The following is a 27,335-nucleotide window of genomic DNA, read 5'->3' as shown; positions in this document are numbered from 1 at the left end:
CTTTATCTTGGCCAGGTCGCAGTTGCAAATGAGAACTTGTTCTCAACTAGCCTACCTGGTTAAATAAAGGTGAAATAAAATAAATAAAAATAAATAAAATAAAATGATTGATGCCAGGTGTGCGTAATAATGGATCCCAGGACCGGTGTTATGTATACCAGCGACGGCGAACACAGGAGTAGACGTGACAGAAAGAGCTTAGTCCATGACTAGGCTTAATCTACATTCGGAAACTATTCAGACCCCTTGACTTTTATTCCATTCTAAAAATGGATTAAATAGTTTTTCCCCCTCATCAATCTACACACAATACCCCATAATGACAAAGCAAAAACAGGTTTTCAGACATTTTTGCAGATGTATAAAAAATGTAAAAGTATTCAGACCTTGTACTCAGTACTTTGTAGAAGCACCTTTTGCAGCGATTACAGCCTTGAGTCTTCTTGGTACGACGCTACAACCTTGTCACACCTGTATTTGGGGAGTTTCTCCCACTCTTCTCTACATATCCTCCCAAGCGTTGTCAGGTTGGATGACGAGCGTTGCTGCATAGCTATTTTCAGGTCTCCCAGAGATGTTCCATCAGGTTCAAGTCTTGGTCCTGGCTGGGCCATTCAAGGACATTCAGAGACTTGTCACGAAGCCACTCCTGCGTTTTCTTGTCTGTGTGCTTAGGGTCGTTGTCCTGTTGGAAGGTAAACCTTAACCCCAGTCTGAGATCCTGAGGGCTCTGGAGCAGGTTTTCATCAAGGATCTCTCTTTACTTTGCTCCTTTCATCTTTACCTCAAACCTGACCAGTCTATCAGTCCCTGCTGCTGAAAAACATCACCACAGCACGATGGTGCTACCACCGTGCTTCATTGTAGGGATGGTGCCAGGTTTCCTCCAGACTTGACAATTGGCATTCAGGCCAAAGAGTTCAGTCTTGGTTTCATCAGACCAGAGAATCTTGTTTCTCATGATCTGAGAGTCTTTAGGTGCCTTTTGGCAAACTCCAAGCAGGCTGTCTTTTGCCTTTTACTGAGGAGTGGCTGCATAGAGGAGAAGGTATGGTGGGATTCTAAATGTTCGGTAATCTGTATGTTAACTTGGCTTTCAAAGATCTTTGAAAAGCAGGGTAGAATAGATATAGGTCTGTAGCCGTTTGGGTATAGAGTGTCTCACCCTTTAAAGAAGGGGATGACCACGGCAGCTTTACAGTCTGTGGGAACCACAGATGATACGAAAGAGAGGTTGAACATTTTAGTAATAGGGGCTGCAACAATTTCGGCAGATATTGTTAAGAAAGAGTGGGTCCAGATTGTCTAGCCCGGCTGATTTGTAGGGGTCAATATTTTGCAGCTCTTTCAGAGCATCAGCTGTCTGGATTTGGGTGAAGGAGAAGTGGGAGAGGCTTAGGCGAGTTGCTGTGGGGGGTGAAGGGCTTTTGATCGGGGTAGGGATAGCCAGGTGGAAAGCATGGCCAGCCGTAGAAAAATTATTATTGAAATTCTCAATTATAGTGGATTTATTGGTGGTGACTGTGTTGCCCAGCCTCAGTGCAGTGGGCAGCTGGGAGGAGGTGCTCTTATTCTCCATGGACTTTACAGTGTCCCAGAACTTTTTTGAGTTTGTGATACTGGATGCAAATTTCTGCTTGAAAAAGTTAGCCTTTGCTTTCCTAACTGCCTGTGAATATTTGTTCCTAACTTCCCTGAAAAATTGCATATCACAGGGGCTGTTCAATGCTAATGCAGAATGCCACAGGATGTTTTTGTGCTGGATAAGGGCAGTCAGGTCTGGAGAGAATCAAGACCTATATCTGTTCCTGGTTCTACAGTTTTTGAACAGGGCACGCTTATTTAAGATGGTGAGGAAGGCACTTTTGAAGAATAACCAGGCATCCTGTACTGACGGAATGAGGACAATATCCTTCCAGGATATCCGGGCCAGGTCGATTAGAAAGGCCTGCTCGCTGAAGTGTTTCAGGTAGTGTTTGACAGTGATGAGGGGTGATCATTTGACCGCAGACCCATTACAGATGCAGGGAATGAGGCAGTGATCGCTGAGATCTTGTTTGAAAACAGAAGAGGTGTATTTGGAGGACAAGTTGGTTAGGATGATATCTATGAGGGTGCCCGTGTTTACGGATTTGGGGTTGTACCTGGTGGATTCATTGATAATTTGTGTGAGATTGAGGGCATCAATCTTAGTTTGTAGCATGGCCAGGGTGTTAAGCATGTCACAGTTTAGTTCACCTAGCAGCATGAGCTCTGAAGATAGATGGGGGGCAATCAATTCACGTATGGGGTCCAGGGCACAGCTGGGGGCAGAGGATGGTCTATAGCAAGCGGCAACGATGAGAGACTTGTTTCTGGAAAGGTGGATTTTTAAAAGTAGAAGCCCGAATTGTTTGGGTACAGACCTGTATAGTAAGACAGAACTACTGCATGCTATCTCTGCAGTAAATTGCAACACCGCCCCCTTTGGCAGTTCTATCTTGTCGGAAAATGTTAATGTTAGGGATGGAATTTTCTGGGGTTTTGGTGGTATTCCTAATCCAGGATTCAGACATAGCTAGAACATCAGGGTTGGCAGAGTGTGCTAAAGCAGTGAATAAAACAAACTTGGGGAGGAGGCTTATAATGTTAACATGCATGAAACCAAGGCTTTTACAGTTAAAGAAGTTTAAAAATGAGAGCACCTGAGGAGTAGGAGTGGAGCTGCAGGGCCTGGATTAACCTCTGCATCACCATCATCAACAGAGGAGGAGTAGGATAAGGGTACGGCTAAAGGCTATCAGGACTGGTCGTCTAGTGCGTTCAGAGCAGAGAGTAAAAGGAGCAGGATAGACCCGTCTTCAATTTGATCGATTATTAACATTTAAAAATGTGATTTTCATATAATTTTATTTGAATTTGCCGCGCTGCATTTTCCCTGGCTTTTGGCCAAGCTACTTTTCAAGTCTTGGCCAACTCTCAACAGCGTTACCCTTTTCCAGGATGGCCCTACTTCTTCATTGCACAAATGAATAACCTCAACCAAATTCCAAAGACTGGTGACATCCAGTGGAAGCGGTAGGAACTGAAAACAAGTTTCTAAGAAATATTGTTTGCAAATGAGAACTCACTGCACAGACAGAGACCTAAAATAAAAAATCTGAATGGTTAGTCTTCGGGGTTTTGCCTGCTACATAAGTTCTGTTATACTCACAGACATGGTTCAAACAATTTTAGAAACTTCAGTGTTTTCTATCCAAATCGACTAATATGCATATCTTATATTCTTGGCAGGAGTAGCAGGAAGTTGAAATTGGGCACGCTATTCATCCAAAAGTGAAAATGCTGCCCCCTATACCTTAAGAAGTTAAGCAATGCCACTGTATATAATGTTTACATACACTACATTACTCATCTCATCTACTGCATCTTTCCTATGCCTTTCGGCCATCGCTCATTAATATATTTATATGTACATATTCTTATTCATTCCTTTACACTTGTGTGTATAAGGTAATTGTTGTGAAATTGTTAGATTACTTGTTAGATATTACTGCACGGTCGGAACTAGAAGCACAAGCATTTCGCTACACTTGCATTAACATCTGCTAACCATGTGTATGTGACCAATAAAATTAGATTTGATTTGATTAATCAGAAATTTGGTGCCCAACAATTGGCAATATTATAGACCTCCCCTTTACAATGTTCACATTCTGGCTCTGTATTTCTGTTGCAGATGATAATGATCACAATCACACAGACACACAAACTTATGTCACTCCCAGTGCAATGACTACAGGATGTGCCGGCACTGATGTTTTATATTATACAAAATAAAATAATTAAATATTGATGATATAGTTTTAACAGGGCAATCCAGGATTAGAAAAAAAAACAAATCAACCACCCCACCACCACTTATGTTGATAAACTGTAAGTTTATCATGTAAGCCGGAGTGCATAAAAAGCCTTGGTTACGAAATGATCATTAGACCAGAAAAGCATGGAGCAGTCACTACACTTGAAATTGTTGGAACTTTGAAACTCGACACGAGGGGAAGAAAATTAACCCACCTACTACACCAGGAAACATGACGCGGAGAACTACATGTTTGAAATGGTTGAAACTTTGAACGACAACACGAGGTGAAAAAGATAACCTCACCATTTGGACCAGGACATTGCCAGTCTGCAGCTGCTTGTGTAAAGTGGTTTGGAACTTTGAATACCAACACAAGGTGGAAGAAGAAAACTCCCCTCTCAGATAATCACTGGTACAGCTAAGTAGATGTTCTGAGGAAACACCCCATTGGAGACCGGACAACAAAGAGGAAGGACATTGTGACCTCTGGTGGACAATCAGAACATGTACAAGTGGGCCACGGAAAGGCCCAACAAAACCCTTTCAAAAAAGGCTTGGTGCCGACAGAGATTAATGGTGAACAAAGGCATTCACACCTAAATACTTACTCCAAATTTCTTACTCCAAATGGCCGGTGGTTCATGTGCAAAGTATTATGATTACTGTGAGGGTAGTTCCCAAATGTATCAATGATAAGTGTTTCTTTCCCTCCCCTGCCCTCTCTCTCTACCCCTCCCTCTTTTGGTAACAAGCCATCATATTTTGTCAGACCACTAGGGACCGTTGTCTCATGTAGAGACATGTAGAGACATGTAGAGGTGTATGCTTATTCTGTGTTATTACTTAGTTAGCTAGTCAATAAAGAATTAAACCAATTTGTGTAGTACTGAATTATGAGCAAGGCTGGGGATTTTGCAGATCCAAGAAGGTTACGACTGGTCAGAATGATGATATGATAAGATGTCACGATTAATATGTTGACTGTTTTATGGATGTTATACTATTGTTATATAAATATTAATTTGGGAGATGGTAACTCTTTAAACAACTTATTCTGTGGTGCCCCAAATCTAAATTTGGGGTTAATTGTTACATTGTTTATTTTATCGGGTAACAATTAAACATAGTTAGTGGATTAAATAAATACAGTCATAAGAATAATGAAAGTAAAGTCACAACACCATATTTTGAGTCTAAGAAGTGTGTGTTTACAATAACACTATTTACAAACAATGGAGTAAAACAAGCTCATGTTACTTCTATAAGCTACAAAATGTTATTTAATAATCCATTTCTATATATCATTAACTTGAATTGAATTCCAGACTGTCCCCTTTAACACAATGTGTTTCTGTATGCTATAAGCACTCTCCTACATGAGACATAATTATTTGAATATAACAACTCACAATATAATATTCAGGAACTACCAATATCCATTTTTTTTCCTTTGCCAAACAGGATCTCTGTGGAAACAGTTAAACATGTCCTATTCCATTTCCAACTAATAAGCAGTTAGCGCAATCAAAAGACCAGTGATGTGTATCTGGGCCAACAGTTATATAATGTTTCCCAGTCTGTCTGTTGAATGCTTTAGGCCTACTAATTGATAAATTATTATCTATTCGACCGATACATATCTCTATTTGACCATAATGCCCTTTACATGGTTTACTAGACCTACCTCTATGAGGAGTAGCCCACTCATCCTAGTTGCCTCTCCACAGTAAGAGTTTAGCATAATCTCATATGTAAATTGACTTCATAGAGTTAAATTATTACCTTAAAGAGATATTATACAAAAATATGAATGTACATGATGGTACAAAAATGCTTCTTATGACTTGAAAAGCTTGAATAATCATGAATGAAATGGTTATGTCCATAATTTAACTATGACAGACAGTAAGAATTTGACCTCTTGTGAAATGAATAACAAACCAAAGACACTATACTAGAAATATTCAGTGATATTAAATGACAATGATAATTCTACAACATTCATTTATTGCTATAATTAGATACGTGATAATGTATGGAACAAAAACTATTCTGCACATATCAACCCAATATGATATTGTTCCATTCGACATTTTACACAATGTTATGAACATATGTGCAAAGGTTTCATCAAAGCAAAGGGTGGCTATTTGAAGAATCTCAAATCTCAAATATATTTTGATTTGTTTAACACTTCTTTGTTTACTACATGATTCCATATGCTTTATTTCATAGTTTTGATGACTTCACTATTATTCTACAATGTAAAATGTTATTTTACAAATAAAGTCAAACCCTTGAATGAGTAAGTTTCTAAAACTTTTTACCAATAGTGTACATAGACATTTAAAGATGAAAACCCAGCTAGCTCAGAATAAGTTGACCACTCCAGAAGATATTTTGAGCAGAAACATGGTTGTAATTCCATTGTCTATGGTATTGTATTTGGATATTGTATTGTACTATTGTGAAAGTTAATCCGAAAGCAATGTCCTGCGATTGTTTTACCAAAACGCTTAAATTGTGTCTAAATAGAGACACTTGACTGAGATAATTTTGTCAATGCTGTATCTGAAACAAAGTTCAATCCCAGTCTGAGGACCTGACATCAGAGTACACACTCTCCTGTGGTGTCTCTCTCTTCTTTCTTCCTCTTTTAGTTTTCTTCTCAGAGAAATGCAATGCAGCATAATTCAAAATATCTGTGTTTGGCACCTAAGGAATAGAGTACAGTAAATAATAACTCCACTGTGCACAACAACAGAGAAGTCAAATAATAACATTAACGATAATACGGTAAGGGGAATGTTCATGCGGAAGCTAGGATTCAAATCTTAGCAGAGGGCGCAGGACTGCCAACACTGCAGCTTTTAAAGTCATTTTCTCTGAGATTTAAGGATATCGCATTCATGGTAAACACTCCAGATGTCAGCTCAGAAACTATTATTTTTTAATTTCAAGCTTGCTATAACACGGATCTAACTTGGATCAGATTGAATCGTGGTCTTAGTGTCAGATTTTTTCATACTAGTTCATTTCAGGCTACGGCATTAAAGACAAATGAAACAAAAACATTTCTAAATCATTTACTTTGTAATAACCAAAACCTAAACTGATGTTCAAAGCATGTTGAAATTGTTAAATATAATATTTACACTACAGATTTACACTACAGATTTCTGAACAATAAATAAGCTAGCGGATATGAGGGTAATTTAATATCTTAAAGCCCGACATCTAAAATGTAACTAAACATTTTATTAAAACTATCAACAACATTTTTGATCAACTGAGAGCTTGCCAAATTATAGCTGCAGGTTATAATTAACTATATTTAAATACAGGTTTTCTCTATGACAAACAACTCTGACGCAACATCTCATGGGGTACTGCTGTACTTAGTGATTTATTCACAAATATACACATATACACTAATATACACACTCCTGTGTAACAGGCAATGTACCTCTTGTTTCACACATTGGATAATATAGATGTTACATACCTGACCACTTGACTGCTCTGATGAGAGGTTTTCATCATGGTGAATATGCTGAGAGACACTTGCTGTATGAACATATAGAAACCCAAGCATGAAAATGGAGACGGAATATACAGTATACCATTCAACGGTGTCAGCCCATGAGGTGAGATTTTACTTTTAAATGATCATTGCTAGCACATTTGACACAAAACAATAGATATGTTCTGCATGTCTAAAATGACTTACCTTTACAATTATCACATGTTTGTCTCTTGTTTTTGGTACAAGCGAGAATAAAAATGACAATCACACACACAGCCACTGCTGCTCCCAAGCTGAGGACAATGGGGTCCACTGTGTTTCCTGGTATTAAAATACATTCAACATGCTTGCTATGTTTTATGTTAAGGATGCATAGTTGACAACACATTTTTTTCTACTAAATAATCATATCATTAAAATATGCTTAAATGTTTAGATAAAGAAGTGTAAGGTGCTTTATCAATTTAACAAGAAGTTGTACCTTTAATGGTGTTAAGTTTGGTTCCGTCTCCAAACAGGATCTCTCTGCATGTGACCACAGCACAGTAGTAAATCCCAGCATCAGAAGGGCTGAGGTTGTTCTTGGATAGGCTGTAGACACAGCTCTGTGTAGGAGAGGGAGTCTCAGGGCTCTTCTCACACTCATCACTCCTGTTCCCAGGGGTGTAAATTACTCCTGGATGAGATTCTCCTGATCCAGCTCTGAACCAGTACACATTGTGTTCTCCTGTACAGGTCTCAGAGAGTACAGTACACTGCAGAGTCACAGAGTCTCCTGGATGGACTGGGTCAGACTCTGGCTGCTGTTCCACTATCTGGTTGTCAGACCTCTGACCGTTTCCTAAATTAATCAGAACATAGAGTAATTATCAGACATTCAAATAATTTCAGATTAACATATTTTTCTGCGCTAATTTTTTTGTCTTATTACTTATTAAAAAGTTATTGTCCAATTGACATAACTTAAAAATAGAAAGTACAATTACTTTACCTTTTAAAGACAGAAATGTGCCATCTCTAAACTTCACAGTCATCACTCTTCCAATTGCACAATAGTACATGGCTTCATCTTCTGGGATCGACTTCATGATAGTAAGGCGAAACATCCTTTGAGCCAAAGTTACGCTGAAGTGTGAATTGTTAAATCCAGAGTGAAACACAGGCTCTGTTAAATATTTATGCATCGATGAGACAAGTTGTGGAATACCTCCCATAGTTTGCTTGTACCAGTGCATTTGCTCATCGTTGAATTCCTCTTCTGGGAAAACACATAGCAGGGTTACAGGATCACCAAGTTGAACAGTGGTTATTGGACTTAGCAGGTTAACATGGTCAACATCTAAATCAAATGGAAACAGAAACACAAGCATACTGTAGTCATCACACAGACAAGGACAAATGTTAAGAGAAAACAAGTCTGTGAAAATATTTCAAATAATTGAAAATCAAGTTGTGAAAATCATTCCAGATGTTTTACTTTTCTTCTGCTTACTTTGTTTATAATTTATTTTTAGATGGTATGTGTGTTGTTGAACGTTCTAAATGTCAATTTATCCTACCCTTCAAGAAGCTTGAACTATATTGAATTGCACAGCACAGGAAAAACAATATTTTTAATGTATTATGATGAAGTGATGAAATTGTACTTACACACTGCACTGAGAATAATCACAGCAACCCCTAATCTGACCATCATGGTATGTATCCTCTAGACTGGTAGTGTTGATTTGGTCTGTGCTTAAATGAGAACCCAAGACCAAGTATTCAAACTTGAAAACATACCTCATTGGCTGGAACATAGTGTTTAATACTTCCTGTAAAATGTTCCAACCTGTGACCCATTTCTTCTGTGAACCTGACATGTCTGTTATGTCATAAGGTCACAACCTTAGCTTTCATGTTACTGTATACTACAGTGCCTCATATGTTGTATGTTTTGAACTGTTTAATTGTCCTTTTATCCACTGTACTTTTTTGTTGTATGAATACATGTGTATAGATGCCGTAATGTGCTATAGATGTTGCTTGTACCATGTTTGACCATGATTGTTTTTAGTATCTCAAATGTGGTCTCAATGTGATTTGCAAAATCTGAATTGTGCATTATTGTATTATTGTGGACAGACACAAATACATTTGTCTAACTAACTATATCAATGCATTTCTGTCTGCACAGTACAATTGCTATATTTTGCCTGTCCTTTTTACTTGTCCTGTTTCATTTAATTATTTTTGGCATGAAAAGATCTCACTGAAAATGCACTTAGACTTTAACATTACGTTTTTGTTAACCTTACGAGTCTAAGCTCTATCTAAACTGTGGAGTGGGGCTAAGTAGTACCAAGCCTTATGGCATATTTTTAAGACCCTTTGAAGTATCCCAAAATATGTTTAAAAAAATATATATATATATATATATATATTTGATGAAAATTTATTTTTGGCCTCTGCTATTAGCCCATACAAATGCATTGAAAGGTGTTTATCCTACATCTGAGGGATATAAGAACGCTTTATACATTGATTTTACCCCTTGTTCTTGTCCATAAACAGTCTCCTCCACAGGAGGTTGGTGGCTCCTTAATAACTGGGGAAGATGGACTCGTGGAGAGGAAGCAGTGGAATGGTATCAAATATATCAAACACATGGTTTGATGCCCTTCCAGTCGCTCCATTCCAGCCATTTAAATGAGCCGTCCTCCCTCAGCACCCTCCACTGGTCTCAACATATAGTTCCATACATTTTTTCAAATGGTACCAGGGAAGCTTCAGACAAGTCTTGTGAGGCCTGTAGGCATCCTATAGCAAAACAACTGAATTGTATGAGTTCGTGAGAGTCTTATCTTTAAACAGAGGGGTCAAACCAGTATGTAGCCCAAACTACAGACAGAAGTTGTCAGATCGGCTGTACTGACTTCAGACAAGTCCCCAGATGCTTGTGGGGGTCGTAGAGCAAAACGGAGAACACCATAGTGTTTGTGAGAATCTCATCATTTCATAATAGTTAATATAGGCCAAACCGTTCGGATGCTACAGACAATTTTGTGAGAAGATGAATTTGCGGGATGTCTCGTGGTCTGACAAACACTGCTGTAGCTCTGTCACCTTTCACTGTAGATGCTGAAGTATTACATAGGCGGATGCGGTGGATTGAGATGCATTCAGTACAAAAAAAAAATATCTCTAGCTTAAATTGACAGATTTTTATGGGAACATTTTTATTGAGTTAATTAGATTTCCGTGAGGGCATGGACATCGTCCTTAGGATATTTTTGTTAAGTGGTTCTGTGAGGTCACGTAACAAAGGGGTCTGGGATCATTTACGTAGACTCGGTTGATTTTTTAAAGATCTCAAGTGCCAGGGTGAACAGGTAGTAACCAGGGGACTGCTCAGGAAACCACTCTCGAGACCATTTCTTAAACTTTTTTGTGATTATAAATACAGCATCGAGAAAGTTTAAGAAATGAGTAATTGACTACCAAGAGGAAATTCTCTCCCAGTGACCACCATGTACAGTAGGCAACAGGTAATACGTCCTCCATGTAGTACCCAAGTTAAGAAAAAATAGTTTGTGATTATAAATACAGTATATTGTCATAACTTGCGACCCACCTCTGACATGCCCAGCGCCCACTTTGGGTCCAGGCCTAAAGTTTAAGAAATCCTGCATTTGACCAAGAGGAAATTCTCTCCTATTCTGAGGGTGACATTGGGTTTAACAGATGCAGGCCTGTTCATCCACCATGTACAGTAGGCAACAGGTAATACGTTCCTCCTCCATGTACAGTAGGCTACAGGCAATACGTTCCTCCTCCATGTATAGTAGACTACAGGTAATACGTTCCTCCTCCATGTACAGTAGACTACAGGTAATACGTTCCTCCTCCATGTATAGTAGACTACAGGCAATACGTTCCTCCTCCATGTACAGTAGACTACAGGTAATATATTCCTCCTCCATGTACAGTAGGCTACAGGCAATACGTTCCTCCTCCATGTATAGTAGGCTACAGGCAATACGTTCCTCCTCCATGTACAGTAGACTACAGGTAATACATTCCTCCTCCATGTACAGTAGACTACAGGTAATACGTTCCTCCTCCATGTACAGTAGACTACAGGTAATATATTCCTCCTCCATGTACAGTAGACTACAGGCAATACGTTCCTCCTCCATGTACAGTAGACTACAGGTAATACGTTCCTCCTCCATGTACAGTAGGCAACAGACAATATATTCCTTAATCATGTACAGTAGGCTACAGGCAATATATTCCTTAATCATGTACAGTAGGCAACAGGCAATGTACAGTAGGCTCTATGTAGTTGGCTTGCTACGTGGCCAGCATTTGCTTGGGTATTCTAAACCTAATCATCTATCTAATCAGCTAGCTTTAACAGGTGATACATTTATTCCATCCATTTTTTATTATAAAGTGGCTAGAGATTTATATGGGAACAGCAAACTTGGATAGGGATTGATTGAATATGTCCGTAAACACACCAGCCAGCTGTTCTGCGCATGCTCTGGGGACGCGGCTAGGGATGCCGTCTGGGCGGCAGCCTTGCGAGGGTTAACATGTTTAAATATGCACTACCAAAATATGCACTATATATAAAAATGTAGGTGGAAAACCCTTAAAATTAGTGGATTCAGCTATTTCAGCCACACCCGTTGCTGACAAGTGTGTAAATAACGCACACAGCCATGCTATCTCCATAGACAAACATTGGCAGTAAAATGGCTTTACTGAAGAGCTCAGTGACTTTCAACATGGCACTGTCATAGGATTTCTGCCCTGCTAGAGCTGCCCCGGTAAACTGTAAGTGCTGTCATTTTAAAGTGGAAACGTCAAAGAACAACGGCTTAGCCTGCGAAATGGTAGGCTACACAAGGTCACAGAACGGGGCGCCGAGTGCTGAAGTGCATAGCGTAAAAATCGTCTTTCCTCGGTTGCAACACTGACTACCAAGTTCCAAACTGGATCTGGAAGCAATGTCAGCACTGTTAGTCGGGAGCTTCATGAAATGGGTTTCTATGGCCGAGCAGTCACACACAAGCCTAAGATCACCATGCGCAAAGCCAAGCGTCGGCTGGAGTGGTGTAAATCTCGCCACAATTGGACTCTAGCAGAGTGGAAACATGTTCTATGAAGTGATGAATCACGCTTCACCATCTTGCAGTCCGACAGACAAATCTGGGTTTGGGGGATAGCAAGACAATGCTACCTGCCCCAATGCGTAGTGCCAACTGTAAAGTTTGGTGGAAGAGGAATAATGGTCTGGGGCTGTTTTTCATGGTTTGGGCTGAGCCCATTAGTTCTAGTGATGGGAAGTCTTAACATTACTGCATACAATGGCATTCTAGACAATTCTGTGCTTCCAAACTTTGTGGCAACAGTTTGGGGAAGTCTCTTTCCTGTTTCAGCATGACAATTTCTTTATTTTTTATTTCACCTTTATTTAACCAGGTAAGCTAGTTGAGAACAAGTTCTCATTTACAACTGCGACCTGGCCAAGATAAAGCAAAGCAGTGCGACAGAAATAACACAGTTCCTACCGCTTCCACTGGATGTCGCCAGTCTTTGGAATATGGTTGAGGTTATTCCTTTGTGCTATGAATAAGTAGGCCAACTTGGAACTGGGGACACTTTTGTAAGTTGCGCAAGACGTGAAAAGCAATGCTGGTTTCTTATCTTTCCTGTATTGAATACAGATTGCCCCGTCTACAATTTGATTGATTATTAACGTTTAAAAATACCTAACGTTGTATTACAAAAGTAGTTTGAAATATTTTGGCAAAGTTTATAGGCATCTTCTGAAATATTTTGTAGTGACGTTGCGTTTTTGTAAGCTGTTTTTCTCTGGATCAAACGCGCTTTATAAATGGACATTTTTACATATATATGGATGGAATTAATTGAACAAAAGGACCAATTGTGATGTTTATGGGACATATTGGAGTGCCAACAAAAGAAGCTCGTCCAAGGTAATGCATATTTTATATTTTATTTCAGCGTTTTGTGTAGCGCCTGCTATTTTAGCTCCTTTGTTTACTGCTGGTGCAGATGATGCAGGCTATCAGATAATAGCTTCTTATGCCGAAAAGCAGTTAAAAAATCTGACATGTTGGCTGGATTCACAACGAGTGTAGCTTTAATTTAGTATCTTACATGTGTGATTTAATGAAAGTTTGAATTTTATAGCATTTTATTTGAAATCTGGCGCTCTGCATTTCCCCCAGCAATTGGCCAGTTGAGACGCTAGCGTCTCCCCTATCCATACGAGGTTAAATACATTTGTCTGACTCTAACTATATCAATTAAGCTTATTTCTCTCATATTTTGTACACAATATTTTTTCCATCCCTGTTAGTGAGCTTAATCTCCTTCGCCAAGATAATCCATCCACGTGACAGGTGTGGCATATCAAGATGCTTATGAAACAGCATGATCATTAAACAGGTGCACCTTATGCTGGGGACCAGAAAAGGCCATTCTAAAATGTGCAGTTTTGTCACACAACACAATGCCGCACATCTCAAGTTTGAGAGAGCGCACAATTGGCATGCTGACCGAAGGAATGTCCACGAGAGCTTTTGCCAGAGACTTGAATGTTCATTTCTCTACCATAAGCTGCCTCCAGTGCCGTTTTAGAGAATTTGGCAATACGTCCAACCGGCCTCACAACAAATCAAATCAAATGTATTTATATAGCCCTTCGTACATCAGCTGATATCTCAAAGTGCTGTACAGAAACCCAGCCTAAAACCCCAAACAGCAAGCAATGCAGGTGTAGAAGCACGGTGGCTAGGAAAAACTCCCTAGAAAGGTAAAACCTAGGAAGAAACCTAGAGAGGAACCAGGCTATGAGGGGTGGCCAGTCCTCTTCTGGCTGTGCCGGGTGGAGATCACAGTGGTTGTAGAGGGTGCAACAGGACAGCACCTCAAGAGTAAAAATGAACAGTTTAGGGTTCCATAGCCGCAGGCAGAACAGTTGAAACTGGAACAGCGGCAAGGCCAGGTGGAATGGGGACAGCAAGGAGTCATCATGTCAGGTAGTCCTGACGCATGGTCCTAGGGCTCAGGTCCTCCGAGAGAGAGAAAGAGAGAATTAGAGAGAGCATACTTAAATTCACAAAGGAAACCGGATAAGACTCACATTCGGAGTCAGTGTCACTGTGAAAGAAAATGTTCAGTTAGAATAGTTTCACATATGAGCCCTGTATCAACAGGTATAATAAACATAAATATAGAGAGAGTAAATGGAACATAAGGTTGAATATATTATTATGACCTGCTAGATCTACTGTCTCTTTTATATTATGACATTTCAGCTAGATCTACTGTCTCTATATTATATTTTGACAGACGAGCTAGATCTACTGTCTTTATTATATTACAACAGACCAGCTGTATCTACTGTCTCCATTTCACTTTGGCCATTGATGTGGTCCTGACCTCTCCTCAACAGCCTCAAATAGGCTATTTCATGTGGTTTGGGGTGGGGCGGCAGACACACGCATCTCACATTTCATGACAATACATGCTTATATATTGCTTCTAAAAAAAAAATTAAATCACAAATAATATTTTAGATTTTTAATTTCAAACAAGGGCATTAGCATGAGAAGAACTTACCAGTCCAAAACAATGTCCTCTCCCGTTCAAAAAATATTTCTCCACAATCGCTAAATGAATCGTCCTACAACAATCTCTGTCTCACCTTCCCAATCAATTTTTTCTAAAATTCTGTGTACATCTGTACATCTAGACTTAGATTTAGCTTTCCCTGACTTAGTCGCCATAATGATTGATATATAAAACAGCTGAATCTGCGCGTTCACCAAACAATGCAGTGCATAATATGTGCTTCTCCTTCCGGTATGAAACTTCAATAGCGAATGACTCACATTACGCTGGAGCTTACTACATGGGTTGGTCTTGCAACACATAAACATGGCGTATTGCCGTTTAGCTCAGCTCATTGGCTATCTACCCAGCTAGATTTCAAGACGATCAGTGGTCATTGGGTTAAAAGACAGTCAATCAACGAAACAGCGGGCAAATCATTGGTGCAAATCAATGATGTCATGACTTGTTGTCTTCAAATCGGTTTCTTTCAGTCAATACGTCCCACGAAATCGCCCATCAGGTTTGATTGTGTTACAAACGAACCAGTTGATGTAAGTGAAACAAAACATGACTGTAAAAGTCACGTTCTGTGTGGGTTATTTGCCTGGAATGTGTCGTCGAAAATGGAATGAGACGGAATTCACGACACAAGCGGTTCACAAAATGTTTCGTGTTAGGCTATAAAAATGGATTTTATCAAACAAAAGATCATTCATTATGTAACAATGAGCATTGGAATTGCAAACGGACGAAGATCATCAAAGGTAAACAATTTATTTTAATGCTGTTTGTGATTATGTTACGCCTGTGCTGGTTAAAATTGTTTTTTTTATGGGGCTCTATGCTCAGATAATCGCATCGTATTCTTTCGCAGTAAATCCTTTTTTAAATCTGAACGCAGTTGGATTAGCAAGATTCTAGGCTTTCGATACATGTGAGACACTTGTATTTTCATGAATGTTTAATATGACTATTTATGTAGCGATCACCGTATGTTGTGGAATTTCAGCCCACTAGCAGGTTCCGTGCGCAGGGGGGTTAACTTCTCGACCCTACCCATCCCTTAAGCGGGATGATTGTCATCAGCAAACGCTGAATAGCATAGCGCCACAGTCAAATAATATTACTAAAAAATATTCATATTCATGAAATCACAAGTGCAATATTGCAAAACACAGCTTAGCCTTTTGTTAAGTTATAAAACCGACCCAACTCCCCCTCCCCTCTCCTGTGGGAGACTGGGGGTTTGGGCTATCTGTCCGCCATGTGCCAATCTGATCTGGCACCTTTGAACCTCAACAAGGAGAGAGAGTCACGACACTAGCATACAAAAAATATGTGACTACTATTCAATTCAATTCAAGGGGCTTTATTGGCATGGTTAACATGTGTTAACATTGCCAAAGCAAGTGAGGTAGATAATATACAAAAGATATAGCATATACTATCTTACTTAATGATCAACATCAATGCTTTATTTTTCACTGAGACCAGCAATTTCAGATGTCTGCTATGCCACTCTGCTATTCTGTTACAAAGACTTGTGGAAAGGATTCGCTCATCTTGTGAATTGTTTTTTTTTCTCTCCATGTTTCTTCTCAGGGATTCAGTGGTGACTGGCCTCAATACACTGGAGTGACCTTTACCACCAAGACAACTGGAACCAGGAGAAAGAAATGAAAGAACGGGGAGCATCCAGTCAGTCAACCATTTTAAGTTGCAACCTGACAGAAACAAGCAATCTTTTTTATAGGCATCGATTACGGTTTGTCTTCTACAGTTTAAAGGTGTGCAATTTCCAGAGATACTAACCAATCCTATATACTGTATATTGTTTGGTTTGTGCTTTTTTATTTCTTTGATGATTTCTGAAATTAAGTGTGAATGCATGTGCAGTATGTTTATTTACTAGTCCATTTCAAAGAGTTGAACTTTGAGGACAGTTGTGTGAATCATCCTATGTACCATTATTAAAAGCTACATTTTAAATAATGTGATGAATCAGACAATGTTTTATTAATTTTTTTGGTTTGATGATTCGACACAGCCCTACTGGTACATGCTGGTACATTATAGCTATAATTACAGTACGCTGTTTGGAGAACGTAATAAACCTACATTATATACAATGTTTAAGAAGTCATGCTATCTTATTGGTGGTTTCATGGGTTACAATAAATACCACACCAATAATACATTTAGCAAAAATTATTTAAAAAAAATATTTTTTAACCATACTGCAATTATACATGATTGAAAATAGAGTAAAATTAATTATTGTCTGAGAAAAATGCCTCATAGTGGCAGGAGCCTATCTCCCGATTCTATAGCGTTATGCAGCTTGATGTACAAGTACACCTCCTGGATAGGATACTTAACCCAATCCATCTCCTTTATACTGAGTGCAAGGCAGAGAGGCATCCAGTCCCATTTTTAGAGTAATTGGTGTGACTCAACCAGGGATCAAACCCTCAACCATCTTATCTCAGGGAGGAAGGACACTAGCACAAGGCCAATGAGTTGTCTCACAGTTAAACAGTATGTCTAAACAATGGACTGAGATACAAGAGATACGATACAAGAGGAGGACTTAGAATCACTAAGCAAGTCTAAAATAACAATACACAGATTAAAGGTCAAACTTTTCAGGAGTGATTTAAAGACCTCAATGGTATTTGGCCCTCTACCTGACAGGACAAGCCGTCCCATAACCGTGTTGCTCTGATCAGCTAGATGCAGGCAAAAGTGTGCAATGTGTCCCTGTCTGTCCATGTGTCACTGTCTGTCACCTCAAATCTTTCTCTCGACCTGTGTGCACCTATATTGTAAACTTTCATTCATAGGCTAGGTTGTGGCAACCTCATGATGGGTATAGTGAAAATTTTGCCACTGTCTTACTTGATAGAAAATATCACTGTATCAGTAAGGCTAAAATGTCATGACTGTTTAAACACATTGTACAGTATATTAAGAACAGTTTATTTACCAAACTACATCCATTCCTCTGCACATAAACAATGTTCAGTCTCAATCTGAGTACCTGACATTAGAGCACACACTCTCCTGTTGTGTCTCTCTCTTCTTTGTTCCTCTTTTAGTTTTCCTCTCAGAGAAATGCAATGCAGCATAATTCAGAGTCTCTGGGTCTTGTTCCTGTGATTAATCATCATGGTGTTGGTTTTTGATACAAATGTAGTCATAATAATAGCCAGATAATTAGAGTATCTAGTATCATATTGGATATCACCTACCAACAGGCCAGTACTATAACAATTGTATTTATTTACCTGATCACATTCGGTGGTTGAGTTGTCATGTCCAATATGCTGAGCAACACTCACTGCTAACATGAATAAAAACAAGCATGAACATGACAAGTCAAGATAGGTAATAGACAGAGATATTTTACATTATAAAATAAGTATTGTGCAAAATGTATTAGGTGTTCATCTACAGTTTGTAATACCAGAGAGCTCACCTTTATAATGTTCACAAATTGTCTTTTTATTTCTGCTGAAAACGAGTATAATGATCACAATCACACAGAAAACTGATGTCACTCCCAGTCCAATGACAACATGATCCAGAGATCTTCCTAAAAGGAAGAAAAAATGTAATAAATAGAGTCGACATATTCCTTATATTAAAATAAAATGGTAGGACAGATATACAACCCTTATATTAAAATAATATAGTAAGGGAGATGTACCACCCTTATATTAAAATAAAATAGTAAGCAACATATATACCACACTTATATTAAAGTAAAAACATTTTTTTAAATATACCACCCGTACATTAAAATAACACATTAAGAGAGATATTTATACCACCTGTATATCAAAATAAAATAATAAGAGAGATATATACCACCATTATATTAAAATAAAATTGTAAAATAGATATACCACCCGTATATTAAAATAAAATATGAAGAAATATGTACTATCCTTATATTAAAATAAAATAGTAAGAGAGATATATACCACCCTTATATTAAAATAAAACAGTAAGAGGGATATATACCACCATGTATATTACAATAAAATAGTAAGAAATATATACATATATTCGTTTCTGGCTGCTGGCTGCTGGAGAGAGAGGTCATTAGCAGATGAGCTCCCGCATTTTTCAGCATGTTTTTACAAAAATATTTTATTTAGAGTTAGATAAACTTTGTCCTGCTAGGTGACCTAAGCTGGGACATGCTTAAACCACCTGACCAAGGCCTAAAGATGTGGGACTCCCTAAACCTTTCTCAGATTATCACCAATCCCACAAGGTATGACTCCAAACACCCAGAAAAGGCTTCTCTTATTGATGTTAACCTCACAAATAATCCTGATAGGTGTCAGTCTGGTGTTTTCGTGATCACTGTTTTACAGCCTTGTGTTCGTAATGGCTGCTCAGTAAAACGACCTGTCCTGATTTGTCATAGACGCTTGCTAAAAACATTTAATGAGCAAGCCTTCCTTCATGAACTGGCCTCTGTAAAATGGTATAGAATCAGCTTGATCCTCTCCATCAAAGACGCTTGGACCTTCTTTTTTTATATTTTCAGTGGTATTGTTAACAAACACAACCCCATAAAGAAAATAAATTAGAATTAAAAACTGTTTCAGCCACTGGTTCGACCGTGATCTTGCAGAGTTACTCCACCTCAAGAATTACATTTGGCGAAAGGCTCGACACATGCATACTCAGGCTGACTGGCTCTCGTTCAGGCAAATGAGAAATAAGTGCACTCAGGCTAGGTAGGCCAAAGTTAGTTACTTTAAGGAGCAGTTCTCTCTCTGTGGGTCTAACCCCAAGAAGTTCTGGAAAAAGGTTAAAGACCTGGAGAATAAACCCTCCTCCTCACAGCTGCCCATGTCCCTTAATATGGATAGGGGAGACGCTAGCATCTCAACTGGCCAATTGCCAGGGGAAATGCATAGCGCCAGATTCAAATAAAATGCTATAAAATTCAAACTTTCATTAAATCACACATGTAAGATACTCAATTAAAGCTACACTAGTTATGAATCCAGCTAACATGTCAGATTTAAAAAATGCTTTTCGGCGAAAGCATAAGAAGCTATTATCTGATAGCATGCATCGTCTGCACCAGCAGTAAACAAAGGAGCTAGCGTAGCAGGCGCTACACAAAACGCTGAAATGAAATGTAAAATATGCATTACCTTTGACGAGCTTCTTTTGTTGGCACTCCAATATGTCCCATAAACATCACAATTGGTTATTTTGTTCGATTAATTCTGTCCATATATATTGAAAATGTCCATTTATAAAGCGCGTTTGATCCAGAAAAAAACAGCTTACCAAAACACGTCACTACAAAATATTTCAAAAGTTGCCTATAAACTTTGCCAAAATATTTCTAACTACTTTTGTAATACAACGTTAGGTATTTTTAAACGTTAATAATCGATCAAATTGTAGACGGGCAATCTGTATTCAATACAGGAATGAAACCAAACCTGCACTGCTGTTCACGTCTTGCGCAACTCACAAATGTGTCCCCAGTTCCGGGTTGACCTACTTATTCAATGCACAAAGGAATAACCTCAACCATATTCCGAAGACTGGCGACATCGTGTGGAAGCGGTAGGAACTGAAAATGGGTGCCTATTAAATATCCAATGGCAAAGACAATGTTGTCAACAGAGAATGGAAAAAAATCTGAACAGTTAGTCCTCGGGGTTTTGCCTGCTACATAGGTTATGTTATACTCACAGACATGATTCAAACATATTTAGAAACTTCAGAGTGTTTTCTATCCAAATCTACTAATAATATGCATATAGAATATTCTTGGCATGAGTAGCAGGAAGTTGAAATTGGGCACGCTATGTATCCAAAAGTGAAAATTCTGCCCCCTATCCCCAAGAGGTTTTAAAGTTGATGATGTGGTTGTTACTGACAAGAAGCACATGGCTGAGCTCTTTAATCACCACGTCATTAACGTCTTTGGGACTGAAGGGCAGTATTGAGTAGCTTGGAAAAAAAGGTGCCCAGGGTAAACTGCCTGCTACTCAGTCCTAAAAGCCCAGAAGCTAAGATATGCATATACTTAGTAGAGATGGATAGAAAACACTCTGATGTTTCTAAAACTGTTTGAATGATGTCTGTGAGTATAACAGAACTCATATGGCAGGCAAAAACCTGAGAAAAAATCCAACCAGGAAGTGGGAAATCTGAGGTTTGTAGTTTTTCAAGTCAATGCCTATCGAATATATAGTGTCTATAGGGTCATATTGCACTTTCTAAGGTGCGTTTGATCCTAGGCTTCCACTAGATCCTTTTTTGATGCTTCTAATGTGAAGGAGGGGGGAACGAGAGCTGAATGCGTCATGGGTCTGGCAGAGTGGCATGAGCTGATCACGTGCGCTCACGTGAGAGTTAGCTGCGTTCCATCGTATTTCTACATACAAAGGAATTCTCCGGTTGAAACATTATTGAAGATTTATTTTAAAAACATCCTAAAGATTGATTCTATACTTCATTTGACATGTTTCTACGAACTGTAATATGATTTTTTGTCTGAACTTTCGCCTGGACTTGCCCACGCATTGTGAGTTTGGATTGTGTACTAAACGCGTGAACGAAAAGGAGGTATTTGGACATAAATGACGGACGTTATCAAACAAATCAAAAATGTATTGTGGAACTGGGATTCCTGGGAGTGCATTCTGATGAAGATCAAGCGTGTTCAGCCCAGTAATCCATCCTCATGAGGTGCGAGCACGACGGCCAGACAAAAACTCGAAAAGTTCCGTTACAGGTCGTAGAAACATTAAAAACGATGTATGCAATCAATCTTTAGGGTGTTTTTAACATAAATCATCAATAAGGCTCCAAACGGAGAATTCCATTGTCTGTAGAAAAGCACTGGAACGACAGCTAACTCTGTCGGGACCACACGTCACGAGCCTGAGACACTCTGCCAGACCCATGACTCATTCAGCTCCCATTCCCCCCTCCTTTATAGCAGAAGCCTGAAACAAGTTTCTATAGATGGTTGACATCTAGTGGAAGCCTTAGGAAGTGCAACTTGACCCCATAGACACTGTGTATTCAGTAGGCCAAGCTTTGAAAAACTACAAAACTCAGACATCAGGTTTTCGCCTGTCATATGAGTTCTGTTATTCTCAAAGACATCGTTCAAACTGTTTTAGAAGCTTCAGATTGTTTCTATGAAATGCTAATAATAATATGCATATATTAGCATCTGGGTCTGAGTAGGAGGCAGTTCACTCTGGGCACGCTATTTCATCCAAAAAATGCTGCCCCCTATCCCAAACAAGTTTTAAGTCAGGATTCCAATTTGAGTCTCCCACCCCTTCTAATGTGACTATCCCTGATGCTTCTCCCTATTTTTCCTCTGCCCCGCTACAAGGTTTCTCCCTGCAGGCAGTCACTGAGTCCGAGGTGCTTAATGCAAAAAAAACTGTACGGGAAAAACAAACCATGCAATAATCGGAAACGGTGCTCAAAAAATAAATAACATTTTCCACCATGTTGGAGTCAACAGAAACCACAAGTAACATTATGAATTTTCCCTTACCTTTGATGATCTTCATCAGAATGCTCTCCCAGGAATCCTAGTGCCACAATAAATGCTTGTTTATGTTCGATAATGTCCATTATTTATGTTCAAGTAGCTACTTTTGTTAGCGCGTTAGGTACACAAATCCAAACGCTCGTGCAGGTCCCGCATAACTTCGGACAAAAACTTCAGAAAGTTATATTACAGGCCGAAGTAACATTTCAAACTAACTATAGAATCAATCTTTAGGGTGTTGTTATGAATTTTTTTTATAAAGTTCCAACCGGAGAGTTCCTGTGTGCCTAGAAAAGCAATGGAACGTAGGTCGATATCATGTGAAATGCCCGTGACCAGGAAATGGCTCTCTGCCAGTAACCTGACTCATTCAGCTCTTATTCAGGCCCACAACACAGTAGAAGCCTCATTAAAGTTTTTAAAGATGCTTGACATCTAGTGGAAGCCCTAGAAAGTGCAACTTCATCCATATCCCACTGTGAATTCAATAGGGCCTGGGTTGAAAATCGACCAACCTCAGATTTCTCACTTCCTGTTTGGATTATGAGTTATGTTATACTCACCAACAACATTCAAACAGTTTTAGAAACTCCAGAGTGTTTTCCATCCAATACTAATAATAATATGCATATATTAGCAACTGAGACTGAGGAGCAGGCCGTTTACTCTAGGCACCTCTGGGCACCTTTCATCCAAGCTTCTCAATACTGCCCCTGCAGCCATAAGAAGTTAAATGCTCTACAACAAAGCTTTCTTAGTGTCCAACAAGCTTTCTCTACATTTAAACTTGTTCTGAACACCTCCAAAACAAAAGTAATGTGGTTTGGTAAGAAGAATACCCCTCTCCCCACAGGTGTGATTGCTACCTCTGAGGGTTTAGAGCTTCAGATAGTCACCTCATACAAGTACTTGGGAGTATGGCTAGACGGTACACTGTTCTTCTCTCAGCACATATCGAAGCTGCAGGCTAAAGTTAGAGGAATCCAATTCTAGATTTATCGTAATCGCTCCTCTTTCACCCCAGCTGCCAAACTAAGCCTGATTCAGATGACCATCCTACCCATGCTAGTTTACGGATACTAGATCCTACCCATGCTAGATTAGATCGCCAGGTAAGGGTGCTCTCGAGCAGCTAGGGCCATCAGATTTGCCACCATTGCTCCTTATAGGACACATCACTGCACTTTATTCTCCTCTGTAAACTGGTCACTCACATCCCCGGGTTGCTCGTCTTTTCAGTTCACTGCAGCTAGCGACTGGAATGAGCTGCAACAAACACTCAAACTGGACAGTTTTATCTCTTCTCTTCATTCAAAGACTCAATCATGGACACTCTTGCTGACAGTTGTGGCTGCTTTGCGTGATGTATTGTTGTCTCTGCCTTCTTGCCCTTTGTGCTGTTGTCTGTGCCCAATAATGTTTTGTGCTGCTACTGTGTTGTGCTGCTACCATGATGTTGTCATGTTGTGTTGCTACCATACTGTGTTGTCATGTGTTGCTGCCTAGCTATGTTATTGTCTTAGGTCTTTCTTTATGTAGTGTTGTGTTGTCTCTCTAAATCGTAATGTGTGTTTTGTCCTATATTTATATCTATATACATTATATATATATATATATATATTAAATATTTTTATTTGTCCCCGCAGGAGGCCTTTTGCCTTTTGGTAAGCCGTCATTGTAAGTCATTTTTTCTTAACTGACTTGCCTAATTAAATAAAGGTTAAACAAAAAATATTAAAATAAAAATATTAAAATAAGAAGAGCGTCTGGAAATCATAGAGGAGGATCAGGGACTGTTCCTGGCAACTGTTGATTTCTGGTGACTTTTCCTGCCCTTTCAGTAGCCGTGGCATCAACCAGGTGGTTGCTAAATTTTTGGTAATGTACGACCAGTACCTACAGAAAGGAGCGGCTTCTATGAAGGAATTGAATGCAGGAAAAGCAGCTGTAGTGCTATGATGAGGGGCTCTCTCTTTCGTCTCTATCCTGCCTTTTCAACCCAAACTTCCTCAACTCCCTTTCCTTAGTATGTCTAGAGACATTCAATATCCTTCTCCATCATCTCAATTCACATTTGTTGTGTTTGTCATTTTGTTTTGCTTTTTAAAGCGTTGAGATGATTTATTATCTAAGAATTTACAGCTGAATTTACAGCTCATTCATTTCTGGTCAATGATGTGAATATTGTTATTGGAAAAGGCACATAGACCTCAACCACTGTGCTGTACACTGACTGTACAAAACATTGTCCATGACAGACTGACCAGGTGAATCCAGGTGAACGCTATGATCCCTTGTTGATGTCACTTGCTTAATACACCAGTGTATATGAAGGGGAGGAGACAGGTTATAGAAGGATTTTTAAGCCTTGAGACAATTGAGACATGGATTGTGTATGTGTGACATTCAGAGGGTTAATGAACAAGACAAAATATTTAAGTGCCTTTGAACGGGGTATGGTAGTAGGTGCCAGGCGTACTGGTTTTAGTGTGTCAAGAACTGCAACGTAGCTGGGGTTTTCACGCTCAACAGTTTCACATGTGTATCAAGAATGGTCCACCACCCAAAGGACATCCAGACAACTCGACACAACTGTGGGAAGCATTGGAATCAACATGGGCCAGCATCCCTATGGAATGCTTTCGACACCTTGTATAGTTCATGCCCCAATGAATTGAGGCTGTTCTGGGGCAAAAGGGGGTGCAACTCAATATTAGGGAAATGTTCTTAATGTGTTGTACACTCTGTATACGCACCACATAAATATTACTAAACCTTCTATAATTTATACACTATAACACATAATATTCATTACTTACCAATATTTAGGTTTGTTCCATTGCCAAACAGGATCTCCCCACATGTGGCCACAGCACAGTAGTAAGTCCCAGCATCAGAGAGACTGAGGTTGTTCTTGGAGAGGCTGTAGACACAGCTCTGTGTAGGAGAGGGAGTCTCGGGGTTCTTCTTACACGCATCACTCCTGTTCCCAGGGGTGTAAATAACTCCTGGATGGGATTCTCCTGATCCGGCTCTGAACCAGTACACACTGCGTTCTCCTGTACAGGTCTGAGAGAGTACTGTACACTGTAGAATCACAGAGTCTCCTGGATGGACTGGATCAGAAACTAGTTGCTGCACCAATGTAGGGTGATTGTGTCCTATAATGTGTAATTGTATTTAGAAAATGATTCATATGCTTGTAAAGTGGAGATGTCATAGAATTTTAAATAGTAAACATTCTTTTAGGCACACGGCAGTTTTGGAAGCAGTGCTTTGCTTGCTAGAAAATAGTGATGCGGTTGCTAATTAACTGTAAACCTTTTTTTTATTTGTCAGTAATTATTCAAATGTATTCACCCCACAGTCAGCCAAGATGCTTAGCTAGGCATCTTAAGAGTTGTTTACAGTAAAAGTTAGTTAGCTACCGTTTCTACACTCTTTTGCTAGCTATACCGTAACATTGTCATTTCAAAAACCTGTCAAAAATGACAAGTGTCTTTACATTTGACCATTATGACACGCATCCATGAATATCCACTTTCTATGCATACTCCAGCAAGATTGTTAATACTTTCTCGGAACATCAACAGTATAAAGCAGTGTACATCTACTGTATGTATAACAATACACAAAAACCTTTGGTGAATATTGAAATATGTAATTTAAATCAAATTACCCTTCACAGCCAAAAATGTTGCATATCCATAGTTCATCCCATATATTGTCCCAATTCCACAAAAGTATGTTGCCTCATCTAATGTGCTGATATTTCTGATAATGAGATTATACACATATTCAGATTCCTCCACTTTGAAACGTGGGTTCTTAAACTCTCCTTTAAGTACAGGTTCTGATGCATAGGACACAGATGCGACAAGATGGGGCAGTTGGCCAACAGTTTGTCTGTACCAGTACAGGAATTGTTCAGATTCTGCTTTAGGACATGGCAAAGATATATTGTCTCCAAATAGACGAGTAGTCACTGGTATTGGTTGAGGAGCATCTTCAGTCTGAATCAGGTCTGCCAAAATGTGAATGTAATCAGATGTCAATTTTAAATGGAAATGGACCATGTTATACCTTTGAATAACAGTGTATATTCTAGATTAAGTCATCAAACTACTGCAATTCAAATTGTCTGAAGATATATCGGTCACATTGCTGTCCAAACTGAATATATTTAATTACCTTTAGATATGACTTTCCAATATGATATTGTTATTCTTTTAGATTTTCAATTTTACTGTTCAGTAAAGTACCATGTGAGATTAGGACATGCATTTACACACTTGAGAGAGAAGTCCCCAAAGAAGGCAGATTCTGATCATCCTGATATGGACTAACTGTAGCTTTAACTGTTTTTCTTTGTTACTATGAATGACTGACTGACAAAATGAAAAGAATTGTGGGATGTTTAAGATCTCAGAAATACTTGATTGGTTAGGGGAAAGACATGCATCACTTTCTGTGCAACATTTTCACCCATTTTCAGCCATGTTCTGTATGCAATGTAAAGATTTATGTTGTGCATAATTTTTGGGGGCCTATATAGAGCTATATAGTCCAGGACTAATCTGTGTCTGGAAAACAAATTCACGCTAAATTTAGCCACCGATAGCTAACTATCAATGGAAGTGATAAGTCAATTGTGCAGTGTTTTTTTATGGAACGATCACTTTTAAGTAACATCAAACCAAATATAGAGTTTTTTGGGGAATGAGAATTGCATGATTGCCCCTATCATTCCCATAGATTTTTAGATAGCT

The 27,335-nt window shown here is 39.0% G+C and overlaps 2 protein-coding genes across 2 annotated transcripts; both read right to left on the bottom strand.

Annotated features, from left to right (window-relative positions):
- Nucleotides 1–4,998: 4,998 nt before the first annotated feature.
- On the bottom strand, nucleotides 4,999–9,405 carry LOC112220662. The gene is made up of 6 exons (XM_024382494.2): nucleotides 9,021–9,405; nucleotides 8,362–8,709; nucleotides 7,852–8,211; nucleotides 7,575–7,691; nucleotides 7,350–7,411; nucleotides 4,999–6,559 (listed from the first exon to the last, which is right to left on the bottom strand). The coding sequence occupies exons 1-6, from the start codon at nucleotides 9,064–9,066 to the stop codon at nucleotides 6,428–6,430; spliced, it is 1,065 nt and encodes a 354-aa protein (XP_024238262.1). The 5' UTR covers nucleotides 9,067–9,405; the 3' UTR covers nucleotides 4,999–6,427.
- An 8,627-nt stretch (nucleotides 9,406–18,032) lies between these two features.
- Nucleotides 18,033–26,918, bottom strand: LOC112220661. The gene is made up of 6 exons (XM_024382493.1): nucleotides 26,855–26,918; nucleotides 26,246–26,590; nucleotides 25,386–25,727; nucleotides 18,484–18,600; nucleotides 18,293–18,348; nucleotides 18,033–18,158 (listed from the first exon to the last, which is right to left on the bottom strand). The coding sequence occupies exons 1-6, from the start codon at nucleotides 26,895–26,897 to the stop codon at nucleotides 18,033–18,035; spliced, it is 1,029 nt and encodes a 342-aa protein (XP_024238261.1). The 5' UTR covers nucleotides 26,898–26,918.
- Between the last annotated feature and the right edge of the window lie 417 nt (nucleotides 26,919–27,335).

Source organism: Oncorhynchus tshawytscha, linkage group LG21 (genome assembly GCF_018296145.1).
Source record: "Oncorhynchus tshawytscha isolate Ot180627B linkage group LG21, Otsh_v2.0, whole genome shotgun sequence".
Taxonomy (NCBI): Eukaryota; Metazoa; Chordata; class Actinopteri; order Salmoniformes; family Salmonidae; genus Oncorhynchus; species Oncorhynchus tshawytscha.
The sequence above is the reverse complement of the archived record's forward strand: the minus strand, read 5'-3'. Positions and strand labels throughout refer to the sequence as shown.